The sequence below is a fragment of the Taeniopygia guttata genome, chromosome 1 (assembly GCF_048771995.1).
Source record: "Taeniopygia guttata chromosome 1, bTaeGut7.mat, whole genome shotgun sequence".
In the NCBI taxonomy this organism is placed as follows: Eukaryota; Metazoa; Chordata; class Aves; order Passeriformes; family Estrildidae; genus Taeniopygia; species Taeniopygia guttata.
Genome location: NC_133024.1, coordinates 57,687,744 through 57,715,669, shown reverse-complemented (window position 1 = coordinate 57,715,669; position 27,926 = coordinate 57,687,744). Strand labels below are relative to the sequence as shown.

The 27,926-nt window shown below is 39.6% G+C and overlaps 1 protein-coding gene across 8 annotated transcripts in view; it reads left to right on the top strand.

Moving 5' to 3' along the window:
- Positions 1-27,926, top strand: part of ELF1 (E74 like ETS transcription factor 1) — an 88,496-nt gene that overhangs the window by 39,258 nt on the left and 21,312 nt on the right. For all 8 annotated transcript variants that reach the window (XM_072928602.1, XM_030271878.4, XM_072928582.1 and 5 more), the window contains 3 exons: positions 10,138-10,447; positions 19,044-19,218; positions 27,529-27,636. In XM_072928602.1, the coding sequence (XP_072784703.1) occupies positions 10,376-10,447; positions 19,044-19,218; positions 27,529-27,636 (355 nt within the window). In that variant the 5' untranslated portion in view covers positions 10,138-10,375. The remainder of the gene's footprint in view (positions 1-10,137; positions 10,448-19,043; positions 19,219-27,528; positions 27,637-27,926) is intronic.

The window sequence follows — 27,926 nt, the reverse complement described above, 5'->3', positions numbered from 1 at the left end:
ATCTTGAACCCAGAATGAGGATTGGGGTTTCTCAGACCTGCTGAGATAGGCAGCAAGTGCTTCCAGACCAGGGCTCTTGTTGGAGGTAGGGTCTGCAGATGCAGGTTTGTTCTTGGGGGCATCTTGGAGCCTCTGTTCCTGGCGTATCCTGCCTGTGCTCCGCAGTTCCTAAAACGAAATCTCACTCCATTGTGTAGCTGTGAGGTAAGAAGGGAAAACAATGCCTCTGCTGCAAATGTTTTGTAATTGATACAGTCTAACTCAGAATAAACTTTTCTCCTGTTGGTAGAAAGGGTTAAGCATTGAGGGCAGCAGGTATAGGCAGACTTCGGTATGTGATATATTCGACTGTTTTGCAAGGTGCTATAAATGTTGGCTCCCTGTAATCTGATACCAGGGTAGGACAGGCTAACCTAATGGAGGAAAATAGACAGCAATGTAAAAGAACTGGAAATTCAAGTCTAGCTGACTAATACCAGCCTGCTCCAGAGGCTTTGACTGTTCATTTTGCTGACAGCTGACAGCAAATGAGAGGCAAACAACAGAAACATGGCCTAATCTGCTCTGTATTCTTACAGGTTTTTTAAAGACACTGCAAAGGTAAGACCCATTATATTTTTCAAACTGGCACTTGCTGAATGCAACCTTGAACATAAACATCGCTGACAAGAACAAAGTACCAAACTGAGGCTTCAAGTCCAAGTCTCTGTGTTTGGGAAAGGGGAGGCCTCAGCCGGTTCTGTGCAGATTAGTTTGTGCCCCTTTCTAGCTGGTGCATATTCATTAAATTCAGATTTCTGAAACTGCTCAAGTACTCAAACATAGAAATGCAAATCACTCAGCATTTCTGTGGCTATGTCAGAGAGTAATTTTGAACTTATTGAAATATTTTGTTTCTTGCACTTGACAGTCAGTTAGAAGAGTTTTTTAAAAAAATTAATTGCAAAATGAAATCCACAAAATGCTAAAAATCCATGTTGCAGAAGTTGTAATGGAATTTTTTACTGAGCTGGGTCCTGTAGCAATTTTCAGCATACTGAAAAAATCCTGTAGGAATTTAACTCCCTGATCTAGAATTACTGATGCTCGGCTGGAAGAGGTTGCCTGGAGTAAGAAACTTTTAACTTGAACTTGATCTCTGCTGGCCTCTTTCTTTTTGTTTTCCTCTTTCATAAATATATATATATATATATATATATATATATATATAATCTCATTTATAGCACAGCTAAAAAAATAGTTATTGTTTTTGGCCACCAGTTTTGCTTTGGCAAACTTAACTTTTACCTGCTGGTGATTTAAAAATAATGACTGTGTTACTAATTTATGGGTAAAATGGTTTTTAGAGAACAATTGACAGTTTTATGTCAGTATTGGGTATAGACTAACAACCGGTAATTTGTGAAGTTTGGCACCCTTCCAAAGCAATTATATTTCATTTCTCTGATATTTCTTCCTCCCACTGCCACTACTTCATTCTTCTGTTTGTATGTGTTAATCAAAAGAGCAAGATCTTCCAGGGTCAAACAGTTCTTCCCCCCTCCACCCCTCTTTTACAGGTTTCTTCATATCCTGTTTTAGCTGTCTCAGAGCTCAGCCCTTCAGCTCTTTCTGAAAGATCCAAGGGATCTTTCCCTTGGAAATCAGCGAAATTTGTCTTATCTGCAGCTCTATTGTTATAGATGCTTATAGGCTGGTGGTATTTATGCTCTGCAAAAAGTTCTATTAAATGAAACAACTTAAAGGTGCCTTTTAAAACATTTATTTGTGTTACTGGAATAATACATTTGGTGTAAAAAACAGTTCTGAACCCGATTTGGGATTTCATCAATTTACTGTTTTCCTGGTATCTTTTATTAAAACAGCTTTTTGAGATTTTGTGCAGTGTAAAAAATAGGAAGATATATGTGATACTAATGTTACTTATTAATGCTGGTAATTTGGTTATCTTATTACAAGACATAAGACCAGTGTGCTCCTGCAAATTTACTATTGGATAAAATAGCATATACTAATTGTTATAGGAGAGGACGTAATGAGAGATCTTTTGTTTTCTTTTCTCTCCATAATTAGTATCATTTACCACTTGGTGAGCTAGACTAAGTGGACATTTGCAGTGTCATATGCAACTTGTAGTCCATCTATTCTGGTTTTGCAATGTTTAATATATTACTATTTTTCTGATGAAGAATATGTAAATCCAAAAGTGCACAGTTAACAGGAATAAAATGACAGCAAAATCCTGCATTTAGAGACATGATTGCAATCTGCATTACTGAAGGTTTGTCGTGTGTTAAGACAGCCTTTTCCATTGTTTAAAAAGAAATCCTTATTTAATGGGACTGGTTTGGTGTAATTACATTGAGCTGTTTTAAAAACATTTTACAATTTTCTTAAGCGTTTGACTTCTGTTGTGTCTGTAGCAAGGAATTTGAGCAAGTACATCTAGGCTGATGCATTTTTAATTGCTTTTCTTTCATCCTTTCAAAAGTAGTTTCTTGTTGACTTAATTGAGTGTCTCCCTGTGAAATATGATTACATGATATTTTCCTTTCTTTACCAATAATGATGAATTAACTATAAAAGGCAGAATCAAGGGGAAGACCAATTTAGTGATTGCCAAGAGTTTTGGACCAGCAAACCACACTTCCCAGCCTCTGTATTTACTGGACATTAGTGTGTTCATGTACCATTATGCAGTAGCAAGAGGAGAAGCAGGTTTTTGTTATGAATGTTATCTTTTCAGCTTGTCCTTGGATCCATATTTCATTGCTGCACAAGGCCATGCTTTCAGAAACATTCCCCATAACAAAAACTGATGGTTTTGTTCGGATAAGAGACCTTCAGGTAGTCCTACAGAGAATTCTTAGAAAGATGGGCAGTCATACTGTCGGTTGCCAGGGAGCTCAGTGTGATGGTGTGCTTGAGGCCAGCATTTGTCAGGTAGTAAAGGCCTGACTTACCCCTCCTCTCCTTTTTGACAATGCCTATGCACAGATGTTAGCTTTCCAAGGCCAAGACGTTCTTACTGCCCTGAGATGTTGGTGCTGCTCCATTCCCTGGCTGGTAGGCAGACTGTGGAATTCTTGAAGGTTTGGCAAACTGTGTGCTGTCCCCTTGCACTGCCTGGGGAACACTCTCCTTTAGGTGTACTTTTTTTTTTTTTGGTGGGGGGTGTTGGGGCGGGGTAGTTCATCTTGTTTTGTTTGGCTTTCAGTGGGTGAGGGGAAGATGAAGCTATATGTTTTCCCAGTGGCACTGGGGTGTTGATGAGCAACAGTGGAGGAGGTGACTGAACTGGAAGCAGAGAAGGAGGACTTTTGTGTATCCTCTAGTTGTATAGAGATGTGGGAGATTGTGGGGTTTTTTTTAATCTTTGGCAGGCAAAACAGCTGCACCAGAAGTTAAAAGTCAAGTTACTAGAAGGGCACACATTTTGTACATATACTTCGGTGCATATGTGATGCATGTGCACATGGATGTAAAGCGTGTTCATGCAACTGCAGCTGATATGTGTGTGCCTGGGTCCCTGTGTCCTGCAGGCAGGTAGAGTAGGGGCTGTGCAGTGAAGCAACATTATATGGCTTTTATCCAACTGTAGTTGAAATAAGTGATTTATCTGTGACCTTCAGTAACCCAAATTCAATATGAAAAGTTTCAAAGCTGTATGAGTAGCCAGGTGATGGCTTAGCCACTCTAAAAATTTACCCAGCTCTTCTGTTTTTGGTGTCTTACATGCTGAAAGTTGGGCAGCTGCAAAATGGTGTTTGAATCCACTAAACAGGTTTGATTGGGATGGAAGGATAGCTGGGGTCTGGCAGGCAAGGAGGAAAAGAGGTCCAATCTCTTACATGATTTGAGGAAGAGAGGTGGAATGGAGCTGTCCCCTCATGGGAGATGGGTCATGTCCCATCTCCTTAACCTCTTCTTATACTGTGCAGTCTATGAAAATGCAAAATTAAATTATTTTCATGCTGGGGGAATGGGGAAGCAGGAGAGTGGATTTGGGCCCTCTATTCCCCCTGGAGTGTCCTTACTCCCTTGCTTTAGGTCAGCTAACTTTTCCTGTTAGGTTTGCTCTACTTTGCTAGAGCAGAGAGGTAACTAAAACCGAGCCTAGCCTTTCCTTGCCTGATCCAATTACGGAGGCTTGATCTTAACAGATGCTCAAATACTTTTTTTTGGAGCTCAGGAGCTTCAGTAGAAAAGCCTGTCTCACCTCAGTATCTTTTGGGTTGCTCTTTAGGCCTGGTCTGTTGGTGGTAGGCTGATCTTTTGTTGCTGCAGCATAAATCAATTACTTAGAGTGCTCTACATCTACACACCTACGCTGATTTGAGGCTGCCTTGACACATTGAGTGTTCTGGTGGGAGAGGATACAGAGGAAAAAAAGCCTCAACCATGCTTTAATTTTTTTCAGCTTTCCCAGCAATGCCCTGCCAGGTTGCTGGGTTTGTGTACAACAGCTGTGTTACATAAATGTGCTGAACAAAAGGGACTTTAAAAAAATCTGAGGGAGCATGGGAGATCAGAAGAAAATGGTTTTCAGGGGTGGGAGAGTCCGTAGACAGTGATGGAGCCATTACTGTTAGTAGTCTGGAAAGGAATCTGCCCTCAAATTAAAATATTCAGGCTAAAAGAGATAGTTACAAAAAAAGAGATTAAAATATAATTTCTTTTTTGTGATGGGAAAGAGCTTGCTGCTTGCGTTTGTGTATCTGTTTTTATGTCAAGTGAGTTCATTTAATTTCTTTGATATTGACTGGATTTTGTGTCAGTTTTGGGGTTTTATGCTTGTTTATATTTAACAGGTAAACCCTCTTACTCTCTCTCCTCCTTGCCGTAGATGCACTGAGAGCCTGTGGTTTCCAGACGGGCTGCAAAACAGGGATTTATTGATACTGATGATTTTTTTGTCCTTAATGAAAGCTAAGCAAAGGTCACTGTTGGCTTTTATTATGTCAGCTGGCTTTTGCACAGTTTGCCCTAGGCAGCATGGATGCTCTCAGAAGACTTGGGTCTGTTCCTTATGTTGTTTCTTTCCTTCCTCCATTCTAACCTCTTAACCATGTTGTTTTTCTATCTCCTTTAATTTGTGTGAGCAGTAGAAAGACTGAGCCTTGAGAAACTTTTTGTACCAAGTGACATATATGAATTTGTTCATTTTGTCATTTCATCAGTGCAGATGCACTGGGTCTAAGGGCATGTTTCAAATCCCTTGTCCTGTGCAAATTTGTGATATTACTGGATAATAAAAATTAGTCTATGAAGAATGACACAGAATACTAAACTGTTAACATTTATGCTTGGTTTGGACTATATATAAAGATCATTGTTGGTTTGGGATTTCTGCATTAAGAGAACTGCAGTATTATTCAGCTTTATTATTGCCCCTTTTAAAGGAAACCTGATTCTGTGATGATACTTGTTGACTCTTCAGAAGATGAACTGACTCTGGGTTGAACTATCCTTAACCTCTGTTGGTAGAATGGAGTTAGAAATGGAGTGAAATGGTGTGGTTACCATCTGTGTGTTTGACTTCACCTGAGATGATTCTTAGTCCTTCTGTTCAGATTTCTTTAATCTTCCCTTTCCTCTCAGTCTCCTCTTTTCTCTGTATCCAAGATGGTGTAGAGAAGGGGGGGGGGGGGCGGGGGAGGGTTCAGCTTTGCTTTTCTGTTAAGTCACAACTTTGACATTTCTAGACTAGTGCTAATGCTGCAGACTGTCTTAGAAAATCAGTGGGAAATTCCAATCTCAAGTGATTTGTCCTCTTATTGAATAAGTGGAATTGTTTCATCAGTAACTCAGAATTCAGATCTGCACTTTAATCTTAAAGCACTAAGCTGGTTCTTATTTTAAATGTATGAATGATTTACTAATTTCATTAAAAAGGCAGTGCAGGATAACAGTCATCTTTAGTAACCCTAAATGGGACTGGATCCAGTAGCTTGCTGGAGGCGTCATTCAGCTCATCTGGGATGCTCTCAGTAGCAAGACTTGAGTCTTCTAAGCTTATAGTTGACATTTAGCAAATTTCTGGGTTTCTGCCTGATACTTTGATGCTACGCCTGCTCCAATATGGTGCCATTGTCTTATTTTGGTGTTCTGCATTACAGTACTTGAGTGATAAGATAGAGTGGCCTATACTGGCTCATATTATCAGGATTTGAAGGAGAATTTGTAGATTCCAACATGGAGCCTAATTGCAATATTGCAACTTCACCACTGGAAAGCTGTTGGTTCTGGAGGTATTTCTTAGAAGCTTTGTTGAATTGGCTCAGTTAGTCCTCAGCGGGCTAGGACTAACTGGAGGGTATACATGGTAAAGAGTGGTGGGGAAAAAGTTATGATGTCTAGCTGGTGTCTAGGACAGAATCCCACAGTACATCTTCTGGGATACTGGAGTAGCATGTACTAAAGCTTAGATTGAATGTGCTTTTTGACAGACTGATTCAGGAGCTTGTTTCTAGATATTAAAATCAGTGGATGAGGGAGTTTCCAGGGGGATTGAAATAATTTGAGTTCTGTTTCAGGGATTAACCAAAATCAAGATGTTTGTTTATATTGTTGTGTCTTAATGATGCTTTTTATAATATATTTGTACAACAATTAGTAAAAATGAAAGAAAAACCTTACTTCCTCTGTTGTTCTGTAAATTTGATGTAAATTTGATGGTAATATATATTGGATTCCCTTTCTCCTAGGATTATTTGTATGTGGTCAAGCTTACTGTGCATGTGAATAGAATTTTCACATTTTATGCTGTTTGCAAATAACTTATTTTCTACTCGCAGATGTATGTAAAATCAGGCAGGGGATAAGTGGCATTACATAGCAAAAACAATAGTCGTGTTTGTGTTAGCCTATAGACAGCAGGACCCTGTGATAGTTGGAATAATGAGAGCACAGTTTATAAAAATAGATGTGAAGGAAAATATAGCTGGTCTAGAATTCTGCTGGCTTCTGTGAAAAGCTGCTCTTGTTTTCTATATGGCAGAGAAAGTAATATGGATTAAAGGAAAGTACTTTTGCATTAGTCTGCTGTGCTGTTGTTGCCCAATAGAATCATTTGCTATTACTATGTGCTGCAACAGAAGTAATGAAAAATATCCTGCAAACAGTAATTGTCTGAGTCCCTAACCTTTATAAGGTTAGATGTAAAAGCTCACCAAAGCTTGTTCACTCACTTACCTTTGGATTTGATACTAATGTTGTAGTGAGATGTTTCTTTTGTGAAAAATGTGCTTGACTTTATCTATAGAGCCCTTGGTGGTTTTGGGGTCGGGGTGTAGGGGAGAAGGAACAGTCTCACATCACTGCATCACCACAGTGAAGAATTCATAAAACAGGTTTTAACTGACCATTCCTACAGTGGTATCAGGTGATTAGGAGTTTCATGTTAGCATAAAGTGTGACTGGTTTAAGCAGTGTTTGTGTGGATCAAATGCATTATGCTGCTGCAGTCTCTTAAATGATATTAAATCAGGATAATTAGTTTTGCATTGAGAGTTTTGTTACTTCTTTTTTTAAAATAAAAAGTAAGGAAATATTTCTTTATGGCTTTTAGTACGTTTACTGCCACAGATTTTGTATCTTATGCATTTAGTGTACATTTTGATTTTATAGTATGTACTGTAAAATGTTAATGTTTTACAGAATAATGAATAACCTGGCACTAATGGAAGAAGATGTCAGCTTCCAGTGCATGTGGGAAACTTTTCAAAATTTTTAGGGTAGCTTGACCTCCAGTTTTCCTTATATTTAAGAGCTTACTAGGTAGCCTGTGTCTCAAACATGTTCTTTATCCTGATTTTACATTGACTCTATTAATATTTCTTGACCGTAGAAATCTTACTGGGTCTTAAGAACTTGTAGCCTTTGTTCATACATGTGGCTTCAGTCAGTGTAATGGCCGTGATTATAAGCTCTTGCAGTATACAGGCTCTGAACAATTATCTTAACCTCTGTTTAAACAGAAGTCTCCATTTGGACAACTGAGGAGGTTCTTGTATTTCCCTCTTTGCATTGTGATCCTTTACAGTGAAGTTGCTCTTCAGTGATTACAGGATGTGAACTTAAAATATTATTTAATCTTGTTGGACAGTTATAATTTATTCCTAAGCAGGAACCAAAAGAGAAGTTGTACTTCTATTACTTTATGTAAAGTTTACTCTGTGTAAATTGTCTTCTCTTCTGAAAAATTTGTTACATACTTGTTGGCATAGATTCACCTACTTGAATCGCTGTCTGTAGGCAATATTAAACTATATATTATATAGTTATATACTTTACTTTCAGGCTGGTATACAGGATTGTAGGAGTCTAGGATGGGCCAAGTTGTGCTTACTCCCACTATGCTGGCAATGGCTCCCTAATGGCATCCACATCTTCTAAAAGGCAAGGCCAAATAATTAGATTTAGGGAAGTCACCCAGGATTATATGGTTGCATGTAGTGTTTTCAATGCCATAACTCTACCAAAATATGGAGAAAACCTTGTTAACTATTCAAGTCAACCACTAAAATGGCAAGCACTGAGGTTGAAATGGTTCCTACAGTACTTTCTTCTCTGGTAATGCATGCAACTCTCATTAAAGCAAATATTCTGTTGTTGGGGTTGTGGCTACTCTTACAAACCTTTTAACAGCTAGTTAGAACATGCTTTGGAAATTGGGGAGGTTCTCCTGTTTGCATAATCTTGAGTTTCCTAATTTCTTAGAAGGGTAGGATCTAGTGACTTAAATGCCTAAATACTCTGCCATCACTAGTTAGGAATTTGGGAATACCACAACCTATATAGGAAAAGCAGCTGTTACATTTCCTAGAGTGAGGGAGTAAAGTCTCTGACATGATCCTCCCTAATTAAATTGCTTGGCACTGGGGAGAGGAAGATGATCTTCATTTTTTTGAGTTTTAGCCTACTGCAAAAACAAGGCAAAGTTAAATCTCCTGTACAAAGGCAGATCCTAATCATCACTAATGGCAATTGACGTTGATTCTCCTGTATGTCTCACTCTGGATGGGTACATCTTGGTCCTCTGTCCCTTATTCTTTTGTCACAGCAGCTCTTAATCAAAAGCAAAGAATTTTGCTCAAAACACTAGGAACCCCACATTTTTCTTCTTTTAAAATATATTGATTTAAATTCCTAGGCACCAACACACTCTTTAGGTTCCTGATTTTAGACACCTGCTCCCATTATTATTTTGAAACAGTAAATTTTTTAATTAATGTCCAGGTCACCTGAGTTGTATACAAAGAGTTTTTTTTACTCTTGCATCTTTCCCCAGAGGTGGTGCAGCAGCCTCTTGGTCAGCTCACCCAACCAAGTTTACCTTTGGCGCTGATGAGTAAGTAACAACATAGGAGGTGTGGGCAGGCATCCTTTCACTGAAGCTGTTTACGTTCAATAGTTGGGGATTTTTTTTTTCCTTTGTACTGTGCAGTTTTTTTGACAGTTCTAATTTACCGTGACGTGGTCAGTGCTGTTTCCTTCCGGCTGCTTGCGAGCCTCTGGTAGAGATAAGGGTACGTTTACAGTGCATTTTTAGCGTGAAGCTGAAGATCTGCTTCATGTAGGAACACGGGCACTCTCTGGATTGTACAAAGAATTTATTTATTGGTTTCATCATGTTGACATGGGGATTCAAGATCCAGAACATTTTACTTGCAAAAAAAAAAAAAAAAAACAAACTTTGTTAAATTTGAACTGTGTGTAAAGAAGGAATGTGAGATACTTGGGATATCCTACAGCTGAGTAGGTCTGTCTGAGTTTTGTATTTTTACTTTGAATAAACTGTGAAGATGAGAGGTGCTAATGAATATGAAAACTGCATATCTGAATCAAATGAAAATACGGATTTTCTCTTTGTTAACTTTTGTATCATTTCCTTAGTCTCCTGCTTTTAATATGAAACACTTTGATGTCTTATTTCCTGAAACAGTTCTATTTCAGGTAATGAAACTTCTCATATATTAATCAGTAAAAGTAATACCTTTCGAGACAAAAAAGTGTCTGACTTCCTTGGACGTACAACAGTTTTAATATGTAGAAAGCTTTATTGCCACTGCTACAATTTCACATTGCCAAAGTAACAATTTTTTAATGATAATTTCTTTATTTTTCCCTCCACAGTGGTAAAGGGTATCGAGGCGGGAAGAACAACTCAGGAAAGGATTTGCCTTGGTTTGTTCTGCTTTGAGAAGAGAAGAACCCAGGAACACTGATGATCTAAGAAACACAAACATTGATACTCGATTCATTTTGCAAACCTGACTTTCTGTCCAGCGGGACCTTAGTGAAGCTCTCTGTTCTTTCACATTCAAGACCATTTTTCTTTGTATGTGGAGCGGAGACCTGGGAATGCGTTATTATGGCAGCAGTTGTACAGCAGAATGAGCTTGTGTTTGAATTTGCCAGCAACGTCATGGAGGATGAGCAGCAGGTATGGGATGGTGTAAGAAACCATATTTGTACAAGTCGGTGTTAGGAGTATTATGAAACATGAGGAAAAAATGTGGTGTAAAACACAAAAAGGAAACATTGAGGTCATTATTGTTGCAGCAGATCTTTGTGCTGTTTCAAAAGTTTCCTGTTGCTTCCTGTAACTTGCATGCACAGAACAGAAATTGGTTGAAATGTTATAACCTCTGCAGTATTGCAAAGACATCCTCCTCCAAAAATATTTTTTCTGTTTTGCTGATTTGTGCCAGTAGAATCCATGCATGTGTGATGTAGAATTCTCAAAATGACAGTATTTTATAGTAGTTGCAACTTCTCTAGTGTGCTAGGATAAAATTCTGAGTAGAAGTAATAATGGTCACTCTGCAGACGGCTGGAAGGGGCAGTATGTACCTGTGCACTGTTATTTACAGATTGGTTTCTAAATTGTGTTACTGCACAATTATTCAGAATTATTCAGAAATAAACTTGAAAGTAATTTACATTGGTTTCTTTTACACTACAGGGAAAATATGTCTGTTTCTACCTACGTAGACTCTCAGGTGTTGATTATTTAAACCATATCCTGTAATTTCTGAAGCTTCAGTGTAGGATGCCTATTGTAAAAATCATGTAGCTTCTCTATAGCTGGTGGTTAATATTAGAGCTTGCATTTATTAACTAGAAATGAGGTGTCTGAGCCTTTTTAAAAGGCTAAGTGCCATGACAAACTGTTCCTTTTTTGTTAATGTAAAAAGCATTTATTCTCCTCTCTTAAAAAAATACCCCGCTTTGGCTTTATAATATTGTCTGTGGTTTTCTGTATGGTCTAATATCTGGCTGGGTCACTGGCCTGTTTCTGCTGTCAGAGTCATGCGATCATTTCAATGAACTGAGTGTTGTCTGTCTAAAGTGCTAACTCAGTTTTGGGTGGAATTAGTAATGTAACTTCCTTCCCTGTATTTTTCCAGAGCTTGTGGTAGCCTGGGGATTTAGATATGGGAATTGCACAAGCGTAGTAAAAAATGAGCCTTACTTATTGCTTCTGCTGGTTATTCATTGCTGGCTTTACTTTACAAGCCAATAGGAGATGGGAGAATTGAGGTAGGGAGGGCTACTTCAGTGTGGTTCCATGGAGGGGGAGTGCAAGCAGATAGGGTTTTGTTTTGTTTAGCTGTGCATTTTGCTTCTTGCAATTTCTTCAGATGCTCACCTGAGAAACTTTAAAAATACTGAAGATCACTCAACAGGACAGTAAAACCTTTTAAACAGAGCTTTCTTCAGCTTCAGAACAAACTCAGCCTTGATGTTTATCTCATAACCCCACTAAATTCTGCTCTGGATGAAGTCTAAGATGTTCTGTAGCATACCCTAAAGGTGGTGAAATCAAAGATATGAAAGGCTGGAGATAGAGGGTGTATTGCAGGAAGTCCATTGCTCTAGGCAGATGCAAGCTCCTTTTAAATCACTGGGTTCACTTAGTTCAGATATCAAAGATGCAGGTAGCCAGCTAGCTGGCTGCCTGAAGGTAAATCTTAAATGCCCAGCTGTAGAAGAGAAGTCGTGCACAGGTGAAGACCTGGGAAGCTGGAATAAGGTTTGGTTTGGCTGAGGGCTTGTAGTACGTTAGCCCAAAAAGACTGCTTCTTGCTTATACTTGATTGACCTGCTTCTTACTACACAGGAGTTATTGCTACTCCTAAAGTTTTAAAGTTCTTAGATTCGTTGTGTTTAGGGATGGACAACACAATTTGTTTGGAAAAATGGTAGCTCTGTAAGTGCTCTGTGTTGGGCAAAAGCATTTTTTAGATCTTCATTATTTACAAAAGGTGTCATTTATTTTAAGAACTTTGGTACTTTTCTTCTTGTCAAAGTTTTGCTTGGAGCTCACTTGTGCCAAGAGCTCTTGGGACATGGAACAGCTGTGGAGAGAGGTTCAGAGTCTAAGTGGCAACTATGCTCAGTACTTCAGGGAAGTCATAATTCATGACTATTTTGCTTTTTTTTTTTTTTAAGTCTTGGTTAAACAACCATAAATTATGAACAGTCCATTTGCAAATGTAAGCATTCAGTGGCAGATGCCAATGGGAGGGGCTCAATCACATGGACTCGTGTGAATGGGAAAGGCTTGCTCTTATCAGCTTTATTCTTTGTGGTTTAGAAAATAATGATTTTTAAATTTTTCATTATTCCTGGAGGGTTCATTTATCACATAGTAGATCTGTGGTGAGGAAGAAATGAAATGAAAATATCCTTATAATTTTCAGAAGGGAACAAGTGGCTTGGGCTAAGGCTACTGATAATCTGTCTGGTTTCTGCTACATGTCAGAGATCTGGTTAGAATAGAGAGTTTGCTTTTTTCCCCCCTCTTTTCTGTGTTTTTTTTTTTGTTTGTTTGTTTTGGTTTTTTGTTTGTTTGTTTGAGTTCTTTAGTTGTTGTTGTTGTGAGACAGAGGGAGACAGCTCACACAAAACTGGGTAGGAGTTCCTGCAGGCTGTGGCTGAGTCAACACCACTGCCTAAACCTGCTTCTCTTCCTATCTGCAGCCTCTTTCAATGCCTTTTCATTTAATCCTTTGTGGACTTTTTGATCAGGACAGTCTTAATTTAAAAAGCTGAATAAAAGCAGCCTAGTGGCTAGATCCATAGTAGGAAGCTTTAAATTGTGCCAGGGAGAAGTTGAATCATTACAAGCATTAAATTGCTAACACGGTTCCCAGCATGACTGCTCTGTGTCGGGCTGTGCTCTCTCAGGTGGCTCTGATGCTTGTAGTAACCTGTGCCTGAAGACCCCTTCTGTACCTCTGGCATTTGTTTCTTGTGGGAGGATGGATTGTGAGAGAATAGAGATAGTGCTGAAGGTAACCTCACCCCTGAGTAATTGCAGCTGGACTAATTAGCAAAGAGTAGGAACAGCCTTGCCTTTAATAGGTCTTGGTTGTGTCCAGTAAGGATGGGTGTTATAAAAGAGTGGGTTAGCTGGTGGAGAGGAGAGTTGGAGTTTGTTGGCTGTGCTGTGAGGAGTAAGGGTTAGGTGGTCGTGCTAGGGACAGAAAGGGTCAGGTGTTCATGTTAGGGACAGTAAGGGTTAGTATGTGCTGTGAGGGACGGGAAGGAGTCAGCCAGCTGTGTGGAAGAAAGAGAAAAAGAGTCAGTGCTGTGAGGAGCTGCCCGTGAGAACTCACAGAGAGAAGGTATAAAAGTCTATCTACAGTAAGATAACAAGCTGGCAATGACAGTCAGTTCTCATCCACCATTGATCAGTGCCAAGCACCAACACCAACAGTTTCTCTCTTCCTTTCTTCTCATACAGACAGGTCTGAGACTTTAGGTTGAGCCATGACTTCTGCACCATCATCTTATGTCTACCTTTGCTCTTCCATGTTCCCTGATATCTCCATGGGCTTTCAGAAAGATTAAGCCACCTGGTCAAGGTGAAGGTCTACATTTTTTTGGCTATTTCCAGCTCTTGCAGAAGGTTCCTTCCTTTTATCCACTTGCAGTTTTATGAAAACTTTAAGGAAAATATGAAATCTGTAATAAGATTGTCTTCCCAGAAAAGTGACCATCATGCCTCCAGCATCCTTCTGTGCAATTTGGTCCCTTCTCATATGCTGGTGGTGGGAACACTTTTAAAGTTGAGAAGCTGTCTCTGCACAGGGACTGTCAGCAAGGGAGAACTTCAAAAGCTGTTTTTTAGTCACTAAGATCACTTCCCCTAGTTCTTTTTAGGGTTTTTTTGGGTGCTTTATTTGTTCTTTTGAGGGGGGATTTGTTTGTTTGTTTTTAATATAAATGGCCATCTGTATTGCAAGTCTGAATGTTGTTTGGTTAAAAAGACAGTTGTTTTTTCCCTGAGGTTACTTTCTCTTTTTTTTTTTTTTTTTTTCCCCATGTAGCTTTTCCCTTCTACTATCTATCGCATGTATTTCTTTCCACCCATCACTCACTTGCACAAAATTTATTCCACACCAGATAAAAGCTAGTCACCTTATTCCTGGGACAAGTTCATCCTTAAAGACTTGTAGTATAAGAGGGCAGTACCTCCAAAGCAGAGGAAAACTCCTTCCTTATTTTCCATTTCCGTGGCCTGGATGGTGTTTTGATCTTCTGTCAGCTGGTGACAGTTCATGAGACAATTTTTAGAGAAAAAGAGAAACACCTTGTCAGCCTCTCAAACACACTAAAAGAGTTAGAGAGCAGAAAGGAAGACTGCTGCCTTTAGCCCTCAGAGGAGGACAGGGTTCAGTTTTCAGGGGATTGTGGAATATAACCAATGCTTTCAGGGACCTGCTCATGGTACTTTTATGAACTTCATCTGTATGAAGTTTGCATTTCTTTGAGTTGGTAAAGGTTCATCTATGGGGACGTGGTGTCTAAGATTTGGGAAGATTTTAGCAGTAGCTCAATTGCTGTATGTGTCCAGCACACATGAAGATGGGTTGAAGCCCAGTCAAAGCTTTGCTGGAGCTAGGATGTCATATTTTACTTATATTTTGTATAAGAAACATGAAGCAGCAGAAGTAGGAGAAATTAAAAATACACAAATTGTTCTTCTATGGATCTCTGTATCCATTTCCTGAAAGTCGTTGCTGACACTTTAATTTGGGACTTATTTTAAAACTTTGCACTCTGCCTTTTTGCTAGGACATATAGAAGCATGTTTGTATTAGAAATAAATTTTTTTGCAGCCTTGCTATTAGTGAGGTAATTTAATTTGTGTTAATTGAATCACTACCTTGTAGCTCTTAATTTAATGTTTTCCCTGTGTGTAATTCTCATTACACACTAGATTCAAAGGGAGCTGTAGTAAAAAAAGGGCTCTTCTGCAGTTCCAAATGTGTACAGTTATTTTTGTGTCTTACAAAACAATAGAGCTAAAGGAAGGTTTAGCTTGGCTCTCAACTGGGATTCAGATGCCTTCAGTGAAATCAAGAACATTAGCTCACAACAGTCACGCGTACATCTGTGTACATTAGCTTTAAATGTATTAGCTTTTAAAACTGAATGGAAGGCTTGTTGATGAAATCATAACCAATTGCACATACTGTATAAAAAAGCAATGGCCACTTCCACAAAATGCATTTCAAATTAAATTGGTTTGCAGTTGAGTGAATGTTTTTCTCCATAGAAGCATACTGGAATTTGTTCTTTCCTTTTCACAACCATAGCGGGAAGGAAAGTCTATACATTGTACCACTGTAGGGACTGAGTTGGAAGCAGTTATAAGAATAGTTTTAAAATAAAAGGCCACAAGAAGTGATGTTTACTCTGAGTCTTACAGTTCAAAACTGTGACTAAGTTAAAGAAAAGCACATTTAAAGTGTCTTACCATGAGTGAATGCTTTTCTGTTGATCTACAGCCTTTTGGAAGCATAGTGTGTCAGCAGCTTCCTTGGGGGAAGGAACCCTGTCAAGGGGGTTTCTCTTCCTGCAGACAGACACAGCGACCATATCAGAGTGCTGTGATGATGATCGTTTCTAGATATGGTCAAAACACATTTTAATCTGGCAGAGCAGTTCAGATGTAATCAAACTAAATACTTTAAAACTGTGTGAAGCAGCACAGTTCAGTACCACAGGAAACATTCTGGTCAGTAATGAAGCATATTTTAGAAATGTGGATGTTTGGGCTTTTGTAACTAGGTTTTGTAGCAAAGTGAGTAGAGCGTAATACAAATAGGGCTTTGAGAAACAAATCTGAAAACATGTGACAATCAGTTGATTTTATCTGGTTTGTTTATTATTCTGGAACATTTTTCTACAACTCATCCTCTCAGAGGCCAAGCCAGTGGTGTGAGCATCAGTCATTAGAGAAGGACAGAGCTCTGAGCCAAAGTCATTTTCTTCTCCAGAAGAAACTAATGTAAGGCTTATCTTGAGCACAGGCAACTTGATCTGTGGCTGCAGACACTGCAGCTGTTGAGCCAGCGCAAGGGCGGAAGCGGGGCAAGGAGCGTGCCTTGCTGCACAGGCGTGGCAGGGAGGAGGAAGCTGGCCACTTGCTGATGAGTGTGTGGGACACCGCTGCCTCCACCAGAAATGAGCATCCCAATGCCTCCACTATTTCATAGTCAATGCATAGCAATAGCTGTTTTTAGGGCATGACATCGTATTGTAGCACAGGAGCCTAAAACTGGGCAGGGAAATTGTGCCCTAGAAATGTCATTTCTGTCTGTTGGCTGGGAAGGAAATTTGGGGTCCTTAGCTCATGTCCAAGTGCCTGCACTACAGCTGTCCATAGCTTAAATCCCAAAAGTTATGTATTGTGCCATATTATTAGAATGAGGTATTGAAACTATTTGTAGAACATAATTGTATCTCAGGAATGAGGCTGTAATGGACGATCCACCTTGTAGCTTATGGAATGTATTGTTGAAAACAAAACTTTTTTTAATGCATGTAGTTTTTTTATTTTTCTTCTCTCTTAACAGTGCTTTATCCTTTTTTATTGATGTGGCTTTTACTTAATCAAATCTACTCGTTTATTCTTGCCTGGAAGCAAATAGGATGTTAGGATCAGTAAACAAATAGGATGCAAAATGTGAACATGACTTTTTCTGAGGAACAGTAGGGACCTCTTAGCCATCAATGATTTCTGGTTTCTCAGCTCCAGTATGATGCAGCATTGGTTGGAGGTGCCCACAAAGGTGTGGGGTAGCAGCTGACCCATTGCGTGACTTGATATACACCTGTCATCTGGTGATAAGATTGCACAAGAGGGCTTTAACTGGTCTGCACTTTGTTCATTTTTATTGATCTTCTACCATATTGCTCTCTTTTGAAACATGTTTCATAGAATAGGTCATTGTTTGTTGGGTCTTTCCTAAAATTTTGGTTTTGTTGACTCTTTTATTTTGTTTAGGAGACTGTCTATGATAGAAGCCCATTAAAATGCTACTTTTGGTTTTTAGCTCTTATTTTTTTCCTGGTTGCCCTTTACCACAGTTTTTGCTGAGACATGTTTTACAAAACACAGAGCAATTTAAAGTGGTAATTACTGCTTTTTAAATCTTGTAATTTCACTTTCTACATTCAGTACTTATGGTCCAGACTCTTCCCTAGGGAAGGCTTACTCCCATAGCTGTTGTCTGGGTTGAGCAGATAGCTCTGATACCATTTTCTGTGGGTGACGGTGTGCACAGTGGCAAGAGTGAGAGATGAGTAATTCTTAAACAAGGCCATAATCATACAGTTGGTTTTTTCCCTTGGGTTTTTATCTTGTGTGGTAAAAAAACCTACTTGATCTTCCTTCCAATACCTGAAGGGAAACTACAGGAAAGATTGAGAATATTTACAAGAGCATATAGTGGCAGTACAGGTGGGAATGACTTCAAACTTAAAACAGTAGGTTTAGATTAGATATTGGGAAAATATTTTTTATTGTGAGGGTGGAAGAGTATTGGAACAGGTTGCCTAGAAAAGTTACGGATTCCCATCCCTGGAACTGTTTAAGGCTAGGCTGGTGAAACTTTGAGCAACCTGATGTAGTGGAAGGTTTCTCTGTCCATGGCAAGGGGATTAGAACTAGATGATTTTAAAGTTTCTTCCAACCCAGGCCATTCTATGATCTAATCATATCTGTGCTCTTTTGTGGAGAGTGGAACCAAATATGCATATACTTTTTTTCTCAGAAAAATGTTTTAGAAACTTTTTAGGTTTTTTTCTTGTTTTTAAGTTTGACACATTCATAATGTGTTTTATTTTTATAGTCAGGGAACCTTAGAGTTACATTAGACTTTCTTTGAACCTGTTCTGCTATCAACCTGCTATGACTTTCTTCCTGCAAATGACATTTTAAAATACTCACTTTGAAAAATACAGTGTCTGTGGTAGATGTTATTTGCTGAAAACCTCTTCCTGTTGAGCGGTTGCCTTTCCAGAGAGTGTGCTGCTTGTTATTATTGCTACTCAGTTTGATTTCTGTTTCCCAGCTGCATCTTCTGTATCTGATGTAAAATGACTATCAAGACCAAAGGATGATGTCTAAATGCAGACTTTGGAAGGAAAGTGGCGAGGCGGGGTGTGGTGTGAGTAATATCAAGTTAGTAAAGCCATAAGAATTAGAGAGGGAACGTATTGCAGCACTTACATCAACCTGTTACATCCCTTCCTTCTGTGTCCCCTAAAATACTTATTTTCAAATAGTATCTCATAGGGAATTTGTTGCCTGTGAGTGCTTTGTCCAGTCCTCACAGCCACAGGACTCCTTCACTCTCAGCTTGATGGAAGAGCAGAAGGTGAAGGTGTTTGCAGCAAGTTGCTCACCCGGTATTATTGCCAGCAAAGTTTAGCACTTACTGTGCTGTGCCACTCCTCTGTATTGTCAGCTTTACTGCTGAAAAACTATGTCATGCAAGTTTGGTGTTATGTGCTGAAGTGCAGTCAGTACAGTAGATACTACAGCAATATTCAGCCTCTGGCTCCTGGTGTGACACTGCTGCTGTTTGTTTTCAGGTGCTAAAAATCGTCGTTCGTACTCCCTCCTGACAGTTTAATATCCAAGTGGTTTAGTACAGGTCTGTTGAAATATTAGTCATTAAGTGGCTAGATTTGAGGTAGTCTGACTAAGCTTTGTTTGTTTTTCTTCCACCCCCCAGCTTGGTGATCCATCTATTTTTCCTGCTGTCATCGTGGAGCATGTTCCTAGTGCAGAACTCCTACATAACTACTCTGGCTTAACCTGCGTGGATGAACCTAGTGACATGATCACTGAGAACTCTCTGGATGTTGCAGAAGAGCAGATCATAGAAGATGATGATATCACCCTCACAGGTTGGCAATAAAACCATCTCTGTGCCACTTTGCACTCTCTTGGTGCAAAGGCACCTCTGTGTCTTTGCACCAAGATAGCTGTGAGTAATGGAGAAAGAAAGTTAAATGACAAAAAGCAGCAGGGAGCAAAATGAACAGTGGTATTGAATGCTATTGATTCTGTACAAGACAGAGAAAATGGCTTTAAGTTGTTAGGTGGCTTGCAATTCCAATTGCACAGCTGATAATGGTGAAGAGTTTCATCCTTCAACAATGATTAAGGCAGAGACCTGCTCAGAGAACCAACAAGGTTTTTCTTTGTTTCTCATAGGTTTTATTTGCTTTTACTTACTAAGTGGTAGTTCTTAAGTCAACATATATACCAACAAGTAGGAATATGCAGCTTGAGTAGATGCTGCTTTTAAATTTCTGAGGGTATACAGTTATAAATTAAAATGTGCATGCTAGGATGGCTTACTGGTGCAAGTATACTCAGCACAGTATTAATTTTGGATCTCTACTATTGACTCACACCTAAAATACAGGTTTTTTTGTAAATTCTGTTACAAAAGGTAACCCTAAAGAACAACCAATTCTCAAGAAAAAAGCTCCAAAATCTGTCATATATTTTAAAAACAACACTTCACTAAATGAAGTGAGCACTATTTGAAGTGCTTTTGCAGAAAAATCTAGAAGGTGGGCTAGATACTTTACAGTGAGTTTTCTTTCAGCCATTAGCTCCACACCTGGACTATCTCCAGGGCTGGAGACAGCTTGCTGGTTTCACTCATACTTTTGACATTATTTCTAAAGTATTTTTTTTCATAGTAGTGAATTATCTGTAAACAGACTGTGACCATACAAATAAGTTAGGTTATTATTCAAGAAGGTTTTTGATACTCAAACAGTATTTCATGTTGAAACCTCTTGCCAACTTGCTGTTCATATTAATTATTCACACTACAACTGGCATTTCCCCAGTGTGTTACTTAAGCCACTTAATGCATCCGTGTGAATTTCATAGCAGATCATTTTTGTGACTCCATATTCACTGTAATATATTGTGTGTGAATTTTTACATGCATGAGTAATTGTGAAACTCCATTTTTGTGAATGCCCTTGTTAACCTTCTTTTTCTTTTTCTTTTTTTTTTTTGGTTGTTGTTGCTGGTCACTTGAGAAGGGTTTGCAAATTGCTGCCAGAAACTGAAAATATTTAATCCTTGTAACCGATGGTGTCCAAGGGTTTCTGGGATACTTTGGAGTTAGACAAGTACAGTATTGTTTCCATCGTCTATTATAGTTCAAGAAATCTGGTTTTCTTTAAAGGCAAAGTCCTTTTGCAGAGATGCCACTTTGCAGAGATGGAGACTGTGAAACAGATAATTATTATCATTGCTGTGAAGGAAATGACAACTAATTGTCTGTTTCACAGTCTCCATCCTGTGCATGCTGTGGATTTCCTTAGAAGGGAAAGGGGATCGATGCAGGCCAAGCCAGGACCAACACTGTGGCTGGAAAGCTCCTGCTCAGGACAAGGCAGGCAAGACTGGTCTCTGACAGGAAGCTATCCAGCCTGACTCTAGTGGGGCAGAATTTGGGGCCCAGGGGTGTGAAGGCACCCCACAGGAGATGAGAGAACCCTGGGGAGGGAGGCCCCTGTTCCCCCCATGTCCACTGTGGACAAGCACTGGCTGTGACCACAGCTGCCCAGTGGGACTGCAAGACTACTGTGTGGAAGAGACCCTAGTTCAAGTATAGCTTGCTGTAGGCTCCCTCTGAAATGGGGCTGATCATAGCTCAGTTTTCCCACCTATTCTATTTTTCAGCTGCTTTTTTCTTTTCTCACTTCTTTGAAGTTTTGCTTCTTGATTTTCTTTGCTCTCAACAGTGAAATGCCTTGTTTTGCTCTTTGAAGTTAGTACCAGTCTTTTCAGTCACTTCCACATTATGCCTTTGAGAGAGGATCAGACATCATAAAGACTGTGCTAATTCCACATTAAAATATTTATAAGACTGAAGTTCACAGCAAAACAAAACTGAAGCCACCATAATTTATGACTAAACATTACTGAGCAATGACTGCTTAATATGAAGGATTTAGGTTTTCTAAAGTTACTAGGTTTTCAGTACTATTTTGTGACTGTCATCCACTGGGCTTCTCTTTTTTCCTAGATTAACAGAAATTAGCAGTAGGTCTCATGAAACCGAAGCAATCAGTTTCTAGGGATCTTTCTGCAAAATAGTGGATGCTGATAGGTTTTTTTCATCTATAGGATGTAGCTTCAGCCCTTCAAAGGCACAACTATCACATGCTGGTATTTGACCTGTCATATAAATTATAACCTGCAGAAAGCTATAAGAACAGTATCTGTTGCACGTGAAACCCTATTGTGTCATAGCCAGCAAGCAGCTTTTTAGCTATATTAATGCTCATGCTGTAATTTGGTTTTTTTAAATGAAAAGGCAGATATGCCTTATCCCTCATCTTTAAAAGCACTTTCCCCTGGAAGAACTGTGATGGCAATTTTATGGTCAGTTTGTTGCCAGTCTTATGGGATTTAAAATTATTAACTATCGTGTAATAAAGGGTGATTAACAAAGTTAATTGGAACATTTGGCTTTGAATGAAGGTTTATCTCTAAAGGGACTATTGAAATACTTTTTCTCTGAAAAATACAGGGGATAATATTTTGTGCAGAAGAACTCTAGTCCTACTTGTGAGAATGTACAATTGCTACACCTTGTATATCTTATTAATGTGGCTAGTTATGGATATAAGGTGCACAGGAAGGCGGAACTAATCAGATTATGTAATTCCCAAAAACATTTTTTTTAAATTCTTGTTATATATTTTTTATGATGTTTAGTGAGTTTTTTTATTGAAAACCACAGTTAATCAAAGTCTGCCATTTTGTGGTTCACCTGTTCTGGCATTGTCTTCATGGGATCAGGGAAGTGGCTGCATGGGGACAGTTTTGGGGAGGAGAGGATAAGAGAGCAGGGACAGAAAATTTGCATTTAGATGTCCTGTGCTGTCGTCTAAATAGGGAGCATGGAAGTGTGCATTTTCATAGATCGATAATGGTACTTAACAACCAGCTCATTTTGAAGTCTGGTACCACTTCCCTAGTACATTTTGTGAAGCTCTGGCAGTTCTGCACAAACACAGCTTTTTTGGTGGTCATTTCTGATGTTACAAATAAATCCAAAGGAGTATTTAGGTGGAAACTGAACTTCATAGTGTTAATCTGTGAGGATTGTGAGTTGATGCGATGCCAGCTGCAAAAAAACAGGTTTTGGTTTCAGTTACTTTGTAAAGAAATTATTCACAGCAGCCTGTAGCTCTGGTAAAACCAGAGGGGTTTTTTTTAGTATACCTCCTCAATGAGATAATTTTCTTTACAAATTGTAAGGCCTTATTTAAAACGAAAATGGTGATTTGCAGGTCTCCTGAAATACCTGTTTTTAAATTCAGTTTTCCAGTGTCAGATAACAATCAGCTAAGAGTGGATACTAAAATGTGTTTAAATTTAACAGCCAGCTATTCTGCAAAAAGGGGGGGGGGGGGGTCTGTCTATGTCTAATGGCTCTCTCTCTTCTTTTAGCAACTCTAGGTTTCTTCTGACATTATTTTGGAGTTCTGAAGACCCTGGTTTTGTCTCTAGTAAAACCGTCAGTGAATTTAAACACAGCTGTGACTAGCACAGCCTTTACCTCTGGACAAGGACTTGTGTTGCCCACCCTCCAGAGCTTCCAGCCACTAGGGAAGCAATGAGAGTGAGATAGAATTGTCCAAGGCGGTGCAAAAATTTGAAAAAAGACACTAGACAGGAGTAAGGAAAGCAGGACTTTGAACTGAGGTGGGGAACTTCCAACATGAGGCATCATTTCAGAACAGAACACTGTGTCTGGGCAAGCCTTGTGCTAATGCTGATTCATGGGGAGCCTGGATTCGCAGTAACTGGGCAGAAATTGGCATGCATATACAGAGGCTTGTGTTTGTGGCTTGCTCAGATAAACAAAAACTTGTAGAGTACCCTGGGAAAAAACTGAAGATATTTTTAGGTGTGGTTTTCTCCCTTTTTCTCCCTCCCTTCTCCCTTTTTCTCCCTCCCCCTGCCTCTTTTTCCCTTTTTCATTTTTGTCTTCCAATATTTTTTCCTTGTCCCCCTTTTCCCCTTTTTTTAAAAAAGCTTCTGCCTATTTCAGATAACCTTTGAAACCTGATACTTTGCAGAAATTATGCTCTCTGCTGCCCCATTTTTTCAGCTCTGACTTCGGGAAAGAGGAAAAAATAAGCCATTTAATTCCAGTTCTTCTTAAAACTGGGACTGTATCGTAACAGCCAGTGATTCTGCAGCATTATAGAAAAGCTAAAATAAGTGACTCCGGTTTGGTAGCTGAGCTGGTTATCTCTGAGCACTGTCTCATGCTGAAGGATGCAAATGAGCACCTTGCTGTTAAAACAACAAAGAGATGATGCTCCATGTTTTCTGTGAGGTGCCTCACTCTTTGTTTGTATTGGCTCTTGAGTTCTTGTAATTCAACTTGCTAACCCAGCTATACGCCCAAAACATTTTCAGACATTTTATAAATCTCAGTTGTCTCACTATATGATCAAAAAAGTGTGAAGCCTGTCAAGTGATAGAAGTTTGGATCATGAACCAGAGGGCAGAGATGGGAGGGAAAACCACAACTCTTGGTTCTTTCAGCAACAGAGAAATATTAACTTAAACCAAGGTCTTAAACCACTTTGTGAAGTCGTCTTCTCAGAAGATGCTTGTAGGATGTTGGCAAGAACAGTGGAGTGGTTAAGAAACTTAATTTTGCCATCCTGTGTTCGTGGATAGAAAGATAGTGCTGCTGCTTGTAGAGGAATACATCTGGTCCAGGTAGCTCTGCTGGCAAGCTGCAGAGCGAGATGCAGATTGAGCTCAGGGTGGGAGCCAGGCACAAGAGGCTGTGAGCTGCCAGCCTTTGGGATAACAAAGAGCACCAGGGCCAGGCAGGCAATGAACAGTGAGAGAGATTGTAGAAGCTGGGAAATGCTGGTCTTTTGGATAAGAAAAGAGAAGACAGGTGACAGCAGCAGCAGCGGGGGTGCATGGACACAGAGAGGAAGAGGGAGACCTGCCTGCAGATGGACGTGAGGCTGTAAAAGCCCAGGGGTTCCTTGGTTGGGATCCTCCTTGGGGGCACCAGCTCAGGCTGTTCCTGTGTTACTGTGCTGTGAATAAATGGCTTTATGGAATGAGACATCTGAGACTCTGCTGTGGGAAACCCAGGGCTGAACTGGCAAGGAAACCTGGTCTGGCTGTGGATGGGTGTGTGGGGAGCCAAGGGGGACACGTCGATCATGGGAGCCGCATGCTGCGAAGGGGCTTTGACCCAGCAGTGTCAGACTCTGGCCTTGGGATGCGACTGCCAGGGAGTCTCATGAATGGTCAGACTGGGAAGTTTCCTTAACGTGCTTGAAGTTTTTGTGAGCAGCAAATCATATCAATTTCTGTGTTTACATTATTTATATGGCTATTATAAGTTCCTTTCATTAGTCTTGGGTAGGGATGATTAACTTCTAGCTGAATGGTGTAACAGCAATGTAAAGCTGTTAGACTCTTCCTCACCTGCTATTATTCAGAGTGAAGAATTGTCTCCACTCCATCACCTTAGTACCTGAAATCCAGCAAGTGGGTTTGGTCCTCCTGCAGCTCTCTCTGGGGAAAGAGCAGACAGCAGCAGCTCTCTCCTCTCTGCCTGCGGAACTGAGAACCTGGGGGTGCCACTGCTAGCTTTAAAATTGTATGTGATAAGCCAGCCATGCTTCACGACTTCGGCCAAACTGGATTGTGGCAGGCTAACCTTCCTGTCCATTCAAACAGTGTCAAAACAGAGAACAGCTGCTTTGACAGTGCTGTGTGTATTTATTTATATTTGTATGATGTGACATCCTTTTGGAGGTCTTGGTAGATAATATGGGAAGTTCTCATCCAGATAAAACTTAGAACCAGAAGCACCAAGTCACCATCACCAGTCCAAGAGTGTACATGGCCACGCGGATGTGCGTGTTCTGTCTCCTCCTGATGGTCAGGCATTCCCTCTGGATGCTGTGGGGTTCTTGGGGCTGAGATGCCTGGTCTGAGCTCCTGAGCCTGTCAGCTGCCTGACACCCCAGAGTTCTGAGAAAATTACCTGATGTAGTTGCCAAGCCACTCTCCATGGTATTTGAAAAGTCTTGGCAGTCAGGAAAAGTTGCAGGTAACCGGAAAAGAGGAAACATAGTTTTTAAAAGGGTAGAAAGGATAACCTTGGACACTACCAAAGTATCAGCCTCACCTCAATGCCTGGGAAGACAATGGATAGATCCTTCTAGAAGCTGTGTCACATAGAGGCCAGGGAGGTGATTCAGGACAGTGATTTGTTGTCCTGTCTTGCTTCCAAGGTCAGGATGTTAGTCCATACTCACTTTCTCTTCATGCTATCCTCCTTCCCAACTCTATGTGTCTCATTTCTTAAGACTGTTTGGAGGTGTCAGCCAGAAGGTGCAGATCCTGAACTGTCTGAATGTCTTTGCCAGATATGGGGTAGAGATGGTCCTGTAGAAAACAGGGTGAGTTGCTGTGTGGATCAGGGATTCCTAACACCTGTCTACTTTATTCTGCATTAGTCTGAGCCTCTTACACTAGGGCCTCAAGGAAAAATCCAGAAGGTAAAGGACGCTTCTGTAAATCACAGTTGGTGGAAGAGGTAGGGCTGATGCGTGGATGCCAGAATTCATCTTTGCCCTCTGATAATGGTACAATTCCTGAAGCTGTAAACATTTGTGATGAAACCAGGGGCCTTTGATTGGTTGTTTTTTAAATTATGTAATCGCTTAGTGCTAATTGAACTGGTTGCTTTGTTGTTACTGTGATATTTTTAAGGCTAAAATACAGAAATTCTGGCATAAACTTCTTGCTTTTGCGCGCAGAACTATTCCAAGGTCACTACATTGTGTTTTAACATATATGCTTGCTTGCTTTGTCAGTCAGTGTGGTTTTTTGCTTTTGTTTCGTTTTTTAATGTGACTGCCCCACCCAAAATTCCTCAAAGCTTAACAGGGAGAGAGGTGCAAAGCCTGTGAAAGTAACTAAGGTTTCTTGGTGTCCTAGAGAGGGGAATACTAATGCAGCCCTTTTATCATTTTGATAGATGCAAGTGAGTTCCCCGAAGTTGCATCAAATTCAAAGGATAAGGAAGCCTGGCCCAATAATTTCCATTTAACAAACAGTAATTTCTAAAAGGATTTGTTAAACATTTTTAAATGTTTATGGTACCAGGAACTGCTACCTATGTTATTTTTCATGCTACAGTTATTTTGAAAAAATCATCTGGTAAAGTACTCCTGCAGTTAAACTAGCTGTTATTTTGCAAAATGATATTTTATTGGATTTTTTTGTTGTGTACCCCCAGATGACCTTAACATGTACCTTAAGCATTACAATTAATGCTCAGAAGCTTTGGGCTTATCTAATGGCTGCCCTCATGAGATTGATGAGGAATTGTCTAGAAGTCAAAAAATTTTGAAAAGCTTGCCAATCTTTTATATTGCATTTCATGTTTGCATTCCAGTGTGTTCTTGGAGCCTGCACTGTTAACCCTACATGTAATTCCCATGAATTTGAATGGTTTAGGATTCAGCTGCACCTTTACATCCCATGGTCTCTTATAGAACTTGTGAAATATTTTTTCTCTCCTCCAAGGTAAATGCCTGGAGAGTTTTGATGGGCATCTCTTATTTATGGAATTCGCTTCTGTTCACAGAACCACAGAATTGTTAGGGTTGGAAAATACCTTTCAGATAATCAAGTCCTACTGCCAATCCAGAGCCACCCCCATGTTCACCATTAAGTCATGTCTTCAAGTGTCATATCTACATATTTTTCTGTGGATAAGACATTGGAGCACCATAAGAAGTTAGTGATATTGTGGTTTTAAATAATGATATCTGGAATATTGCTTGTGGTAGTGATATTTCTTAGTTTCATGGGTATTGTGTTTTACTGCATGTGCTTGATCAGCAAAGAGAGGGATTAGAAAGATGAGGCAGAAATAAAAAATTTGTTTGGGTTTTTTTTTATACATGCAATCTGAAAAATGTATTGTCCCAAATAAAAGAAATTATTGCAGTGTGCATTTTCTCAGGTTAATCTGTTGCTGCTCATCTGGTAGAAAAATATCTCTCTTTTTTTGTTTGTTTGGTTTTTTGCTGGGAATGAAATATGAATCAATATAATGTTAAGCTTTAAGTCTAGTTTGTAGCTTCTTAAAATTTTTTTTTCTCTTTTTTTAGTTGAAGCATCTTGTCATAATGGAGGTGAAACAATGGAAACAATTGAGGCTGCTGAAGCACTTCTTAATATGGACTCCCCTGATCCTATGTTGGATGAAAAAAGAATGGGTAAGTTTTTTAAATGAAAATCCAATCTGTATTTGCCAGGTTTATTTCTAAAAAGAGGAGCGATGCACTGCAGCATGGTTGCAAGGAATTGATAAGATTTTTTTTTTGTAATTTCCAGATATACCCATAGTTTGGGTATCAGAAATCCAGTGTTGTAGGCAATGAAGGATTTAATTGTCATGCCAGAGTTGAGCAGGAAAGGAAAGAGTCAAAAATTACAGAGGGAATGTGTGAATGAAGTTGGATGGTTTAGATTGCAGTGTTTTGTTTGGTTGATGTTTAAGTTGTCA